The 16,669-nt window shown below is 40.2% G+C and overlaps 3 protein-coding genes across 3 annotated transcripts in view; 2 read left to right on the plus strand and 1 right to left on the minus strand.

The window, feature by feature from the left end:
• The first annotated feature begins 789 nt into the window (after positions 1-789).
• Positions 790-2,658, plus strand: LOC114787136 (ileal sodium/bile acid cotransporter-like). The gene is made up of 6 exons (XM_028974931.1): positions 790-1,130; positions 1,450-1,568; positions 1,652-1,740; positions 1,822-1,997; positions 2,101-2,258; positions 2,537-2,658. Exons 1-6 carry the CDS (start codon positions 790-792, stop codon positions 2,614-2,616), a joined length of 963 nt encoding a protein of 320 aa, XP_028830764.1. The 3' UTR covers positions 2,617-2,658.
• A 2,341-nt stretch (positions 2,659-4,999) lies between these two features.
• On the plus strand, positions 5,000-6,492 carry LOC114786697 (atypical chemokine receptor 2-like). The gene is made up of 2 exons (XM_028974028.1): positions 5,000-5,283; positions 5,845-6,492. The coding sequence occupies exons 1-2, from the start codon at positions 5,053-5,055 to the stop codon at positions 6,082-6,084; spliced, it is 471 nt and encodes a 156-aa protein (XP_028829861.1). The 5' UTR covers positions 5,000-5,052; the 3' UTR covers positions 6,085-6,492.
• Positions 6,493-11,515: 5,023 nt separating this feature from the next.
• The window catches only part of LOC114787137 (rootletin), a 29,444-nt gene continuing 24,290 nt past the window's right edge, over positions 11,516-16,669 (minus strand). Inside the window, exons 13-21 of the mRNA XM_028974933.1 lie at positions 16,287-16,439; positions 15,759-15,926; positions 15,478-15,651; positions 15,026-15,115; positions 14,731-14,814; positions 14,218-14,336; positions 13,669-13,777; positions 12,900-13,063; positions 11,516-12,745 (exon numbers count right to left, since the gene is read on the minus strand). Coding sequence (XP_028830766.1) covers positions 12,658-12,745; positions 12,900-13,063; positions 13,669-13,777; positions 14,218-14,336; positions 14,731-14,814; positions 15,026-15,115; positions 15,478-15,651; positions 15,759-15,926; positions 16,287-16,439 — 1,149 coding nt within the window. The 3' untranslated portion in view covers positions 11,516-12,657. The remainder of the gene's footprint in view (positions 12,746-12,899; positions 13,064-13,668; positions 13,778-14,217; positions 14,337-14,730; positions 14,815-15,025; positions 15,116-15,477; positions 15,652-15,758; positions 15,927-16,286; positions 16,440-16,669) is intronic.

Consider the following 16,669-nt stretch of genomic DNA (forward strand, 5'->3'; position numbering starts at 1 on the left):
ATCCCTCTGCAAGATATCTCACTATTTTTGACTTTTCTGAGCCTGTCAAGTCCTTCTTTTGATCCATTCTGCCAAAGGAAAGGAAGTTGCCTAATAATTATGGACACCTGATATAGGGTGTTGATGTCATTAGACCACACCCCTTCTCATTACAGAGATGCACATCACCTAATATGCTTAATTGGTAGTAGGCTTTCGAGCCTATACAGCATGGAGTAAGACAACATGCATGAAGAGGATGATGTGGACAAAATACTCATTTGCCTAATAATTCTGCATTCCCTGTATGCTAGGCCACCACTGCCCCCATGTTGTAATAAGCATGAATTGTCCACGCAAATACACTGTATAGTTTTGTGAAGCTGTGTATAATGTAGAAGACACATATGGATGTTGTGCTGTGTTGTTCCATTTGACAGCAGCAACATTTCAGTTAACCTGCAAGAGAAATGAGGCAGAATGTGGCCTGTGGTTTTTTACCTAACCATCTTAAACAATTGTAACGATTAGCACTTTTGTTGCTGATAACAATTTGTAGTTAATAATATGTAAACAACAGCCAAACGAATCACAGTCTGGCTCTTTAAAAACGATTACAGTTTAGGATTCTCTTTATTTATTTAGCCCAAAGATACATTCCTTTGTGATGTGACAGAGATGCCAGGGATTTTGAGGTGAAAACCACACCAGTCTCTCCTCCCTCTTCATTTTCCTCCATTTCTCTAAGCTTAATTGTTAATGAAGTTTGCTCGGCTCAGACGCTCATCACCTCTCACTCTGAGCTTGACAATGAATATCAGCAACTCTTCAGTGAAGGATCCTCTGGGTGATGAAACTATCGCTGAACAGATCGTGAGCGTGCTGGTCAGTGTAATGACGGGACTGGTGGTCTTTTCTCTGGGCTGCACTGTGGACGTCTGGAAACTGCTGGGCCACATACGTAAGCCGCAGGGCGTATTGGTGGGCTTTCTTTGCCAGTTTGGTATCATGCCACTGACTGGGTTCCTGCTCAGCCTGGTGTTCAACTTAAAGCCTGCGCATGCAGTGGTCATCCTTATTACAGGCTGCTGCCCAGGGGGCATCAGCTCCAACATCTTCACCGCATGTATGGATGGAGACATAGACCTCAGGTGTGTGATCTGAACTGTTACCTGTATTCTCAGATTTTACAGAAGCAGCTAATTTTTATGTTTATTTCAAAGGTGTCGATATTGAAACATATAGATATACTTTTATGACTGAAAACCCACTCCAGACTAAAAAGATCTAAATCTTCAAGTGTAAAACATGCACCTGTATTACATTACATATACCCCCACCCCATATAGTACCTGCCTGCATTTAGCATATTAGAATGAGATGAGATAATTTTCTCTGAATATTAACCCAACTCATATAGTCCTGTTCTCTCTGTGGCTTCTGTCTTCTGTGTCCTGTTGCTGGGGTCAGCATCGCCATGACTGGCTGCTCCACAGTGTTGGCTTTGGGCATGATGCCACTCTGCCTGCTTGTGTACTCACAGTATTGGGTGCAGACTGGTAGTATTAGTATCCCATATTCAACAATCGGTACGTTCTATGAATTTATGTGAAAATTCTCTTAAGAAACTTGATCACAGCAAAGTGAATTAAGGACATTCTTGTTTTTTTAGGTCTTACTCTGGCCACACTCCTTGTTCCAGTAGCCTGTGGTGTGTTAGTCAATCATAAATGGCCAAAAGCTGCCAAAATCTTTTTGAGGGTAATTTTTAATCGTTTTTTTCCTAGTTTATTTACCACTTACAATCTGTCATAAATTAACCAATAAATTGTCCCTTTGTAGGTGGGCTTAGTGATCGGTCCACTGATCTATCTGATAGCCGGAATATTCAGCACTCTGCAGTATCCTGGTTCATGGCACACAGACACGGCAGTACTGATAGTCAGCACCATCTTTCCTGTGATTGGTTACGGCATGGGCTTTACCATCTCTGTCCTGCTACGACAACCTTGGCACCGGTATGAATGAATGAATGAATGAATTAGTAATACCAAATATAAAGTGCGGTTGTGGTAAATCCATTTTTAACAGCAATTTTTTTCTATCATCTATTGAAACCAGGTGCCGGACAATCGCAATGGAGACAGGAGCCCAGAATATTCAAGTGTGTTTCACTGTGATCCAGTTGTCTTTTGCTCCAAAACTGCTAGAAGATATTGTCATTTTACCAATCATTTACTCCATTTCTCAGGGTAGCATTGCTTTTCTGCTCACCGGCGGTATACATTTACATTTACATTTACAGCATTTATCAGACGCCCTTATCCAGAGCGACTTACAATCAGTAGTTACAGGGACAGTCTCCCTGGAGCAATTTAGGGTTAAGTGTCTTGCTCAGGGACACAATGGTAGTAAGTGGGATTCGAACCCGGGTCTTCTGGTTCATAGGCGAGTGTGTTACCCACTAGGCTACTACCACCCACTCATGCATTATTTCATGAAGTTAAATAAAAACAAAAAGTGATAAGAGGTCAATAATATCTTTGTCTTTTCTCAGCATTTCAGATACACAAAAGAACCCATGTGCCAAAGTCACAACATCCCATGTCTCCTCCTGAAACTCTAAATCCCAACTGAAATGGAACAGGTGTGAACCATGAACATAAGGTTGTCAATTTTATAATAACTATGTAGTCCTAAATCTTTGAAATTAAATTGTTTATCATTATATCTGTATAATAATGTATAAAATGTAGATGTAGTAATGTAGTAATGATGTAGTAAAGATGTAGTAATGTATAAAATGTAGATATTTGCAAGTCTGACATTTTGACATTTTTTGGAGTTTCATGTTTGCCTTTTCTTGTGCACCCTGATTATCTTGATTGTAACTATTAGAATAAATGTATCTTTTATGTGTTATGTACTTAACAAAAAAGGTGAAATAACTGAAAACATGTTTTATATTCTAGTTTCTTCAAAATAGCCGCCCTTTGCTCTGATTACTGATTTGAACACTCTTGGAATTCTCTCGATGAGCTTCAAGAGGTCGTCACCTGAAATGGTTTGCCAACAGTCTTGAAGGAGTTCCCAGAGGTGTTTAGCACTTGTTGGCCCCTTTGCCTTCACTCTGCGGTCCAGCTCACCCCAAACCATCTTGATTGGGTTCAGGTCCGGAGGCCAGGTCTCCACTTTTTGTTAAGTACATAACTCCACATGTGTTCATTCATAGTTTTGATGCCTTCAGTGAGAATCTACCAACGTAAATGGTCATAAAAATAAAGAAAACACATGGAATGAGAAGGTGTGTCCAAACATTTGGCTTGTACTGTACATATATAAAAAACAGAAACCACCACTGCAGAGTTCCACCCAGACACAAACTGTATCACACAGGAACAGAAGGGGAAATCTTATTGTTAACCAGAATGAGAAAAGCACTCAATTTTTAAAAAATGTCTTAAGGGAAACCCTAAGTGAAAGTTATCCTTTCCAGTTTAATGAAGTAAGGAATATGACATATCCAGTATAATAATATTGGCATAGGACTGCTGACATCGGTCACACAATGGATTGACGCCCTCATAGATCTGTGACAACCGCACCATAGTATAATATGAATGGTGTAAAATCTTAAAATGTGTGAGGCCAAGTCTAGCGCAAATAGATGATCCATGCACTCGCAGCACAACCTCCTCCCAAATCTCATCAGGAATTTCCTGTCCCAAATCCTCCTCCCAAAGTGTCTTCAGAGGGGTTAGTGAATCAGCGCATATATTCAAAAATTTGATTATAAATATAAGAAACCGAACCTTTCGGAAATGGAGTTGGTTTAAGAAGATCATCTAAAACAGAGTCTGTGTGTAAAAATATGATGAGCAAAGCTACGCACCTGCAAGTATCTAAAGAAATGATGCAGAGGAAGAGAATATTTACCAAGAAGTTGTGAGAAAGAGGCAAAATGCTTATCTATATATAGGTCTTTAAAACAGTGGATGGCAGCTTTTGACCACATAGAGATAAGATCATCAACCACAGATGGAGGGAACTAGTGATTTGCAGCCAGCAGGGAAAAATAAAAAGAAACTTCACGGAACCTTCTTATTCCAAATAAAATCAGAGATCTGAAAAAATGACTGAGGCAGAAATATGGGTATGCAATGAAATCTGGTAGAATATTTATTTTCACTGTATTAATACGTGCAGTCTGAGACAGCTTAAGAATGGACCACTGAGACAGCTTAATCCTCTCAAACCTTAGACAGCAAGGAAACAAAATTTACCTTTAAAAGATCCTCAAATTTTGTGGTGACACAAACACCAAGACAAAATTAGGTAAAGTTAAAATGGACAATTTTAAGCAGCAGTGCTAATGGGAAATAATGAACTTTTATTCAAATACAGTTTATAACCAGAAATACAGAGCATTATAGATTGTATTAAACAGACACCTAAGGTTAGAGAAAGAGTGTCTATTTCTAATAAATCCTGTTTGGTCTGCAGAGGTGATGCTCGGAAGGGTACATTATAGTCTTAAAAGTCAACAGTTTAAAATCAGCATTCAACAATAGGACAAGGGATCTTTGCCCTTTTTCAAATGGAGTGAGATGGTGGCTTGTAAAAGGGTTTGAGGAAGTCAGTCAGAGTCAAAAGATTCATTATACATATCTAGTAATAATGGGCTAACAATTTAGCCCAGAACTTTCTATTAAACTCACAACGAAATCCGTGGGGTCCAGGACATTTTCCACTTTGTTGAGACATCAGTGCCAAACTAAGTTCTGCAATGGTAATCCATCAGCGATGGATTTTGTATAAGGTTTACTTTACTTTAAAAATGTTTGCAGTTTGGAATCATATATGAGCGCAAGCAAAATGAATCCCAGGCATTCCATTGAATTTCCCCTAAAGTTACATTCCCATGTGATGTGACAGAGAAGCCAGTGTTTTTCAGGTTGTAACAGCAGCCAGTCTCTCCTCCCTCTCTATTTTTCTCCGTCTCACTGAGCCAAACCCTCACTTGACCACTCTCCAGGAACGTTCTCATTCGTCTTCAGCCCCAGAACTGACAACATGGATGTTTTTGAAGAGTACACGTTGGATGGTGACAGCAACTACAGTGATTACTACGACAATCAAGAATCTCTAGAGAACTTTGGACTTTGTCATAAGAAACATCTGAGAAAATTTGGAAAGATTTTCCTGCCGGTGTTTTACTTTGTGGTGTGCATACTGAGTGTCGTCACCAATGTGGGAATGATAGTTATTTTCCTGAAGAATTCCCATTTGAGAAGACCTCTGGCGGTGGGTATGGTCATCTCTGATCTCCTGTTTTCTCTCACTCTTCCTTTCTGGGCTGTCTATGCGCATGAGGAGTGGATTTTTGGGCAGTTTGCCTGTAAAACCGTGACGCTGGTTTACACCACCACCCTGTACAGCGGTATTTTCTTCACTGCCTGTATGAACCTGCATCGGTATTTGGATGTGGTCTGCCTTTTATCATTCCTGAGGATGGGTGTGAAGCTTAATGTGATGTGTGCTGTGGTCTGGGTCTTGGCGTTGCTGGCATCGACTCCTCATGTGACTTTTGTGGAAGTTCAGCATTTTCAGGGGCAGCAAATCTGCACATTTCATCTGAAACACGAACATTCTTTTCATTGGAAGATCTTCATGAGACTTGAGATGAACATTGCTGGTTTTCTTGTGCCACTCTTGGTTATGCTTTTCTGCTCTGTAAGAATGGCCAACATGGTGAAGAAGACAGGGAAGAGATCTGATGTGTTCATTGTGGAATTTGCATTTGTGGGGCTGTTTTTTGTGCTCTGGTTTCCTTACAACATTGTCCTTTTCTTGCACGCTTTGCAGGAACTTCATATCATATCAGACTGCAGCTTTAGCAACACACTGGATCTTGCTGTCCAGCTGACAGAGTCTTTTGCCTTCACCCACGCCTTTTTACATCCATTTTTGTATGGGCTTATGAACCGAGGCATCTGGAAATGTTTAAAGATAAGACACAGGAAGGATCGTTCGGAATTCAAAACAGGAACATCTTCTCATGCCCCCTGTCTGGAAAATGACGTTGAACTCACAGCAGTTAATTAAGGTGAAAATACCGATTTATAAACATATGAATTTAGATTAAGTCTCCGTATAAAACAAGCATGGCATGTCACTTGAGGTACACATTGTATACCTATTATCAATAGTATTTATTGGCCCATTATCAGCAACTATTAGTCCAGTATATAGAGTAGGATCCCAGTGCTTTTCATTGACATTTGTCACTGTGATACAGTGTACAGCATAGCACATGTAATATGCCCTCTGCATTTAACCCATCGTCAACTCAATAGCCACCTTTTTCTGTGTGTTGACATATTCATGAGAAGTGAGAATCAATGTTATTTGAGGGTAAAGTGAATGACTAATTTCATAAAAGAGACAACAGGCAAATGTTATTTGAATTCATTAAATAAATCTCCAATAAATTAAATAGCATGTTGAAAATTCTGTCTGCCCCTGCATATTGTGACCATCATGTTTTTTCAATCACTGACCGTATGAACAGTCCGTTATTGGTTTATTACAAACACAGAAACAAGGAAAGGCATGAAACCTCCGACCCCAAAATAACAAAAGGGGTAGAGCCATTGCAGCATAATGAATTGTTCTATCATCATTTTTTTATACCTTGATTGCCTTGGTTGGCCTATTGCACAGCTACATTCCTACCATTGTTACAAACTACCACCTGGTCTAGGGTCAGGGGGGAACAAGGGTGTAGGAGGGCTGTTATGACTGGAGGGGAAAGTTGTACATTGTTGAGGTGAAGTGAAAGTGAAGGGATTGTCATTGTGATACACTGCAGCACAGCACACGGAGACACAACAAAATGTGTCCTCTGCGATTAACCATCACCCTTAGTGAGCAGTGTGCACCCATGACAGGTGCCTGGGGAACAGTGTGTGGGGACAGGAAGCAACGAAAGGAACAAAAATTCTACAAAAACTCCAGTCTAATTGTTCTTGACTCCCGGATTACTACCTGACCCTGCAACATTTTTATCGGTTGGCACCCGCCTGCTACTCCTAGTGGGAGACGTACCTGTGGGTAATGTTCCACCAGTGCAGAACTTGCTCAGGAAGGGCAGCGGGCAGCAGTGTGAGTGCATCTGCACGCACAGTGAGGTGAAGACTTTTGGAGGATGGCCCGGTGTCAAGAAGCCACTTCTCTCCAAGAATAACATCAAGGACAGACTGAGGTTCTGCAAAAAGTGCAGGGATTGGACTGCTGAGGACTGGGATAAAGTTATTTTCTCTGATGAAGCCCCTTTCTGATTGTTTGGGGCATCTGGAAAAATGATTGTATGGAGAAGAAAAGCTGAGCGCTAGCATCAACACTGCATGGGTGAGAATGCAAAAAAATTCTGAGCCTGAACTATTTTCCATGCCCAGGATCTGCGCCAGATAAAGAAAAACTTGTGTACTACCCTGATCAGGATCCATGGGTCTCCACTCTTAGAACATTTAAAATGAGCCTTTGAATTTTTTGTGGAAATACATGAAAAACATTCAGACATGAAATGAACAAACCCAGTATAAGCCTATATTTATATTTAGCATCTGTGTGTAATATTAATTGTATTTTATCATAAGTTCACTGTCGACATCCATTCCCACCTGGACAATGTGCTGTCACACATGCGACTTGTAAAATGTTTGGGATGCTTTGAGAGAGCAGTACTGTTGAAAGCGGTGGGTGTGGCTTTGAACGGTGAACAAAAAAACAGTAAGAACTGAAGTGTGTCGGAAAAAACAACATGAAAAGTAATAAGCCTCCTGCAGTATAAAACTGCCATGGAAAAACATGAGTTTTATATACAGTCATGTGAGAAAAATAGGACACCCTATGAAAGCCTGTATATTTTAAAATATATTTGGACATATGGTTATTTAATATAAATTTTAATGATATTGAGGGATACAAATAACATAACTAATCTATTAAAAATTAAGTAAAGCCTTTTAAAAACTTTCTGTGAAATGTAATTTAAAAAGAATTAAATTTCTGGTGAGGAATACATTAGGACACCCCCACATATTATCCCACTTAAAATGGTCCCACACAGCTGTATCACGTCAAGTGCATATGATCAGTACATCGTTACCCAGCATTGTAAAGGAGCCTGGTTAAACCTCAGATTAGTTTGGTGTGCTCCTGACTGTTGAAGTATTGAAGTGAGATCTAAAGAGCTGTCTGATGCCCTCAGAAAGAAGATTGTGGCCGCTTATGAGTCTGGTAAGGGATTTAAAAAGATCTCAAAAGAATTTGACATCAGCCATTCCACCACCCGAAAAATAGTTTACAAGTGGAGGACATTCAAAACAACTGCCACCATGCCCAGGTCTGACCGTCCAAGCAAAATGACCCCCAGAGCAGATTGTAAGATGTTCAAAGAAGTAATCAAAAATCCTAAAATGTCATCACGGGAACTACAGCAGTCTCTGGCTACTGTCAGTGTGAAAGTGACTCTACTCTTAGAAAGAGACTTACACTACACAGAAGTTTGACTCTCATGGGAGGTGTGCAAAGAGGAAACCTTTGCTGTCTAATAGAAACATTAAGGCCAGACTGAAGTTTGCCAGAGCAAGAAAAGAACCTCATACCAACTGTGAAGCATGGAGGTGGCAGTATCTTGGTTTGGGGATGCTTTGCTGCAGCAGAACCTGGCCAGCTCACCATCATAGAATCCATCATGAATTCTACAGTGTATCAGAGGGTGCTTGAAGAACATGTGAAACCATCTGCAAATAATTTAAAGCTGAAGCGGAACTGGATACTGCAACATGACAATGACCCAAAGCATACCAGTAAAACCACCAAGGACTGTCTAAAAACTAAGAAGTGGAGAGTCCTGGAATGGCCAAGTCAAAGCCCCGATCTTAATCCCATTGAGATGCTGTGGGGTGACTTGAAACGGGCTGTACATGCAAGAAAACCCTCAAACATCTCACAGCTGAGAGAATTCTGCGTTGAGGAGTGGGACAAACTGGTTAAAGACTACCGAAGGTGTCTCACTGAAGTTATATCAGCCAAGGGGGCAACACTAGTTATTAGGGGGTAGGGTGTCCTAACTTTTTCCTCCATTAAAATACACATTTTTGTTTATCTTTTTTTTTTTTATGTGTAAAAATTTTTAATTTTTGTTGCTTAATTGTAATTAAATCACTTTCTTTTGATCACTTGATTATTTAATGGGGTGTCCTAAACCACATCATCATCACAATATAAACCACACCAAGAACAGTTTGGTGAAGAACAATGCCCTTTTCAGAATGATGGAGCACTGTCCCATAAGGCCAAAGTGATAACTAAGTGGCTCAGGGAACAAAACATTGACATTTTGTGTCCATGGCCAGGAAACTTCACAGACCTTAATCCAATTGAGAGCTTGTGGTCTACATAGGGTGGTAGTAGCCTAGTGGGTAACACACTCGCCTATGAACCAGAAGACCCAGGTTCAAATCCCGCTTACTACCATTACCATTGTGTCCCTGAGCAAGACACTTAACCCTAAGGGGGGGACTGTCCCTGTAACTACTGATTGTAAGTCGCTCTGGATAAGGGCGTCGGGTAAATGTTGTAAATGTAAAATGTAAAAAAATGTGGTCAACCCTGAAGAGCCAGGTGGACAAACAAAAATCCACAAATTCTGACAAACTTCAAGCACTTATTATGAAGGAATGTGTTCCATCAGACAGAATTTGGCCCAGACGTTGATTGACAGCATGTCAGAGTGAATTGCAGAGGTCTTGGGGGAAAAAAAGGCAAATACTGCAAATATTGACTCCTTGCATAAACTTAATGTAATTGTCAATAAAAGCCTTTGAAACTTATAAAATGCTGGTAATTATACTTCAATACGCCACAGAAACAACTGACAAAAAGATCTAAAACATTGAAACAGCAAACTTTGTGAAAACCAGTGTTTTTGTCACTCAAAACATTTGACTGTACGCTCTCCTTCGAAGTCTCAGGTTACACCTGTATGCTGACTCCTCAGAAACCAACTCGCCTAGAATATGATTTTTTTTTTTAATTTAAGGCCATCTTCTCTGGAACTTGTAATTGTTCCTGGACGAAGTCAATACATCGGCAATAATGCAAGTTAACATTGGCTGAGCCTGTTATCTGTCAGTATGCAGAGAAAATGAGTCTGGCTATTCAATACAGCAACCTTTGTTAAGTCGTTAACTGTCAACATTTGTGTGCCAAATGTCCATTGTCTTCAATTCAAAGCAAGGGATCACATAGCCACATTCATTTCTTACCCGAGGCCTCTGTCCCTGGTATAAGATACATAATTCTTTGTGAAATGCTTTTGCGAATGCTATAGACCTCAATATTCAAGTGAACCAATATGCAAATATTACAATTTTATGTTTTTAAACAGAAAATATGTGTAACAGGTAGGGTGAATGTGTGCAAATGTGTAAAGTAAAATGAAAGTAAAGTGGAAATTATTGGGGAGTTGAGTCCAGAAGAGACTGAAAGTGCTGGAGTGTATTAGAGTTCTATGAAGTGTTGTGGTTGTTGAGAGCTCGTATGGCCTGTGGGAAGAAGCTCCTCCTCATTCTCTCTGTGATGGACTTCAGGGAGCGGAAGCGCTTCCCTGATCGCAGCAGAGAGCACAGTCAATTGTTGGGGTGGCTGAGGTCCTTCACGATCTTCCTGGCCCTGGTCCAGCACCGCTTGCTGTAGATTGATTGAAGGTCAGGGAGCTTTGTACAGATGATGCGTTCAACTGATCGAACCACCCTCTGTAGGGCTCGCCTGTCCTGTATGGTGCTGTTCTCGAACCAGGTTGAGATGTTTCCCATCAGGATGCTCTCTATGCTGCAGAAGTAGAAGTTCCTAAGTTCCTGCGTGATGTGAACACCGAGGTATCAGAAACTGTCCTCTCTCTCCACTGGGTTCCTTTCCTGCTTGGTTCAAATTTTTTCAATTCTTCTATTTTAATTGAATTCTGATATTGAAGACAACTTCAGTATTGTTAAAAGCACTGCTCTGAAAAACAGATTTGCGGTTATATATGTAGTTGGGGACATTACCAGCCTTTCCTGCTTCGAAAATATCTCATGTTTCAATGGGGATACCTGCGGCTTATAGACAAGTGCCGCTTATTTATGTACAATTTCTATAAGAACTCATTACTCATTTTTAAACATGATTAGGTGTGGTGTTAGGTGCTAGCCATGAGAGAAGGCCATGAAGCGGGAGCACAAGCACACCACGACCATGATACGTATAGAGGTCATTTAGGAGGTGCGCCTCTGGGTGCTTGAAGTCAAGGCAATGGAGATTGTATCTGCTATAATATTAAAAGATTAAAATAAAATAATAATCACAAATAATAATAAACCATGAATGGAAAATCCATTTTAATGTTAAAACATCACATAGACCCATTCTACAATTCTAAAAAATTAACAACCCATTTCTCCAAGCATGTGTTTTAAATAGCCCAGAATTAGTTTGTTCATTTATTTGTGAAATGGACACCTACATTTTGAATATAATATTTTTTTTGCTTTACATGAAGTATCATAAAGAAAAATAAATAACTAAACAAAAAACATGCTAAAAATAAGAAGAGACTTTTTGGCACATCACTTTCACACGCTGCGAAAACAGAAAAAAAAAAACCTTACCCCCAATAACCTGAAATATGAAGTAGAGGATATAATAATGGAGCTCATATTTACAGCGGTGCTGTGAACTCTGACATTCATTGTTTATACACTGATACCTTGTCCTGTACATTACACACGGCTAGTAACATAAAACATGCCCTGTGATAGATATTATATAATAAAAGTTATGTAAGGTTAGGCAATTACTGAAAAACTCATTAATGTTAAATTAACACCATATCCCCAGCGTTCTGATGTTGGTAGATGAAATTAAAATGTACTAGCTGTAAAAATCCTGAAGATATTTAAGGCATAATTCAAGAACAGACTCACATAACCTCACATAAGACTCACAATGCAAACTGAAAAATCGTTAAATTGTCTAAACGTGCAGAAGAAGCATGGCCATACTTGCAAATCTTCAGACATCTGAAATAAGGAGAGTGTGGAGGGCTGCAACTAGCCCCTCACAAAACAATCACCAAAAACTTTTGATGTTAAGAAAACAACTGGTGAACATGGCAAGTATGGAGAGTTCTTGGCTGATGATAAAACTGGATATGCAGACAGGTGTAGGTTTTAATAGCTTGTAAAGTGTCCACCCTAAAACATTATTAATTAATATGTGTCTCTGTTCCACGTGTTTAAAATGTGCAAAGACATAAAATAAAAATTAAGAAAGTTTACACTGGAAACCTAGAAATATACAGCAAATATAATACACATTTACCATTTATTATTTATTATTTTTAACAGCTATCTGACTAACATTACACCTCATATAAAATATATATCCTTTTAATGGTTGTGTGGCCAGACACAGTCGTGCAGTAGGAATATGTCTATATTTTCAAAATACTGGAAAAATATCACTTTTGATTACATCAAAATAACTGTACATTTGTCTGTGTAGAATCATGTAAACAGTGCCTCCTGTAGAGTGGCCTCCTGCATCGTGGGTAGTCATCACTTCGTCCTGCTCTCAGGCTCTTTTAGATGTGGAGTCATCTTCACCTGTGTTCAGGTCCAGCTTATCTAAAGTCTGTCTCATCATTTGTGACTCCTTCCTCCTGCACACAACACACACTTTAACTAAAGCACATACCATAAACCCTAGCAGCCTGGTGAGTGTCACGCATTAACCAGCTAATGATCAAGTGATTTTAATGACACCACCACCCTGAAGAAGACACATAACCGTGAACTGGTGCGAGTTTGACTCACTTGAAGAGTATCTGCTGCTCGGTCAGCTGCTTTTGGAGGCGCTGGCTGCTCTCGCGCTCCTCAGCCAGCTCCCTCTGCGCATGCCTTTGCTGTGCCTCTTTGCGACTGGCCTCCTCCTCCACCTCATTCAGCTGACGCTTCAGGGAGCGGATCCTCTGGTTCAGCTGCGCAAACGGAGGACGTACAGAGATCAGGCAAAACATACAAACACACACAAGCATATTTGCTTCACCCAATTTATTTACTAATTAAACATGTGAAAATAAATTATAATGAAGAAATACAAACAAAAGAAGCTGCCCTCTGAAAAAGATCATCAGAGAATAAACAGGAAAATTTTACAAACATTCGCTCAACCTTTCATTATGGCATAGTCTCTCCTGGTGTGTCCCACCCTGGAAAGCACTAATGACACCACGTCCTTTATAGACGGACCAATGACACGTCTCCCAAATCTACTGCAGCCTTCTGACCCCACCCATACATTCAAGCTACACAGATGTCTTAAATATAAGAAACAGAGCGATGCTTCTCACCCACTTCAGCAAAATCAAAACACTGGCGATGGATTTCTGAGATATTGAAGTACAACTTCCATCATGCCATTAAAGATGTCTCCAATATCTCCAAAACAAAGAGTTCCCTTGGCTTTCATGACAATAAGGGATTTTCAAACTTTCTTGTCTCCTCCTGGGGTTCCTTTTCAGAACAGCAGTATGGTCTGAATGTTGCACCAATGCACCACCCAGTGGTGAGAATGAGCTCCTACCAGGTCTTTCTGTTCAGTTGCCAGCCTGTGCTCCTCCTCCATCTGGTCCGTCAGCTCATTGATCCTCTTCTCCAGTTTGTTGACTGTGTTGGTCAGTGAAACTTTACTCCTGTGGAATAAAAAAATAAAACATGTTATCCAAGAGTCTCCAAATAAAACTTTAATGTGCATTAATAAAGCTTAGAAAGTAGAATTTGGACTGGACTACCATAAATGAAAAAAAAAATCCTAACTATCTAAAGGACATTTTTGAACACACTCACACACTTTTCTTTTCCTCTTAAGTACTTTGTGAAAGTAGATCATTCCAACGGTAGAAGTTCATAGTCCTATTGTTTAATTCCAATATTACAAGTGCTGACAGTTCCTGGACCTTCACCATTTTATACATCTGAGCTCTAAGAAAACATTGTGCATAAAGGTACATTTTCTAATCAGATATTGTACATTGTTAGGCGTTCCACTTCCTTAAAGGAATGTCTCTAAATTATAAATAAATGTAATTATCAGCTTTGTGTAATATTTTGCATTTGTGTGTGTATCGCTGACCTCTCCTCTGCTCTCAGCATGTTCTCCAGCTCCCTGACTTTGCTCTCAGCTTTGCTGATGACGTCTTCCTGGACTCTGGTGTTGTGCAGCTCCTCAATCTCTGAGCGCAGATCCTTTACCTGCGCAACCAATCAGACATCCGCATCAGCATAATTATTTTCTGCCACAGAGAATAGATATTTTTATATTGGACCTATGGATTTGGCATTAATGTTCATAATTATGTAATATATGTAAAAAACTTGGTTAAAATCCCGCAAGGTCAACTCATTGAATCATTGAATCATTGAATTTTATTTCACATTCTGTTTCAGGTAACCAATTGTAAGTGATCTTCAATGTATTTTACACTTTTTAAACTACTTTTTTGAGTTTTCTATGTATTCCATGCTAACCTAACATACTCCACAACGTACTTAGACATGAATATTATATTAATATGTCACAAAATATAACTCTTACAAGGGCTTTAGGTAAGAAAACACACACACAAACGCGCACAAAGGCTGGTACCTGTCTTTCCAGAATGGCTTTCTCGCACTCCAGCTGCTCGTTCAGATCTTTCTGCTGTATGAGTTTCAGCTGCAGCTGCTCAGTCTGTGGATCACAGTGAAACGCGGTCATGGAGACCCTGATTAACTAAAGACTGTGGTGGGTGCAACATCTTTCAGCACAAACAGTACATGACACTCAGAAGAAGCACACACAACCTTTTAGCACCTACTGAAAGCTTTGTACAAAACATGTATATATACACCTACAAAACAGATGCATGTTTACCCACATGTCCATTTGCATAAACACACACCTGTTCAATGGCTTTCTTGTGCTTGGAGGCCCATCTCTGTTCGCTGTCATGCAACTCTTCTAGGTCAGTCTCCAGATCGATTATCCTCTCCTGCAAACGAGCATCAGCAACCTCAACATCAGCACAGCCAGGCAGAGATCAGCCTCAACAAAAACACTGCAGGGCGACTACAGGGTCAGGGAGCCTCTGAATCTGCGTGTGCTGTGGGCCATTCCTGATGTGCAGGGCAAATTTCTATCTGATTTTGGATGTAGCGGTCCTACATGAGAGTACACTCAGTCCTGAACCCAAATGTTATTATGCACTGCATTACATACGCATTGCACTATACTATATTACACTTGTATGTATTCATGTATGCTTACACGAAGCTATAACATTACAAACAGAGAAAAGTGTGAAACAAGAGTTAAAGCATAAACAAAGATGTACAAAAGGTATGTGTGTGTAACCTGAGCGTTCTTGAGCTGTTTGGCCATGTCCTCTTTGGCCTGTCCGAGCGTCTGCAGCTCCATGTGCAGGTCGTCCACGTGCCTCTCTGCCTGTTTGCACTGCAGCTGTATTCGCTCCCGCAGCTGTATCTCCTCCTCCAGAGAGCGCTCCTTATCGGTCAGCTTAACAGTCACCTGCCATACACAGACGTAACATGCATGTGAATGCATATTCATCCTTGTTGAGTGTGTGAGAACGCTTTGCCCAAGGCCTCATAACTGATGCCTGTGTGTGTGCATACCTCTCCCTGTAGTCTATGGGTGATCTGCTGGAGTCTCTGCAGCTCCTGGTCCTTTTCCAGCAGACTCTCCTCCAGCTCCTCCACCCGATGCTGGGAATCAGCCCTCAGTTTCTGCTGCAGGTTCAGCTCCGCATTGCACTGACTGTACGATTGCAGAGCCTCGGCCAACTTTAAAATAATAATAATAATAATTAACTGACATATTTACAAATCACTTGCAATACAAAACCTATTATAAATATCATTTTATATATTCCATTAGGAACGCAGGCTAATTTATATACTCCATTAGGAACAACAAATGCCCATCACAGATCTGAATTAGTGCAAATTTGCTAACAATTTTATGCAATTTATTTTTAGTGAATGCATTTATTGTTTTGCTTTCACATCATGGATACTGTATGTATCTACTGAATACAAATACAAAATGTCCCCTCTAGTTCTCCCCCCCTGAACTACACATTACAAATCCAAGGAAGGGCAAGTAAATGACTTAAACCTCTCTGAGTGTGTATGTGTGTGTACCTCTGTCTCCAGGCGTTGTACTGTGATGTTCAGCTCTGACACTTTCTTGCCTCTACTCTCTGTGCCCATTTCCAACTCCTCCAGCCTTCGCTCTGCCAACCATAGCTTCTCAGAGAGCATCTGACTGTGCTGTGTCTGATTCTCCAAAGCCTCCTACATGAACACACACACAAACACACACACACACACACACTGAATGATCAGGAATCAAATATATGTACATGAACTGCAAACAATCTATAGGCAAAATGGATTTGAAAGGAAAGTGATTAGATAAGAATACTGAACAGCGCACATGTATTAGACCACAAATATACAGCGAATTCTGCAGAGCTTCATTTTGTATTTGCTATAATTAGCAAACATTAAGACTATTAGGTTCC

This window comes from Denticeps clupeoides, chromosome 3 (assembly GCF_900700375.1).
Source record: "Denticeps clupeoides chromosome 3, fDenClu1.1, whole genome shotgun sequence".
NCBI classification, from domain to species: Eukaryota; Metazoa; Chordata; class Actinopteri; order Clupeiformes; family Denticipitidae; genus Denticeps; species Denticeps clupeoides.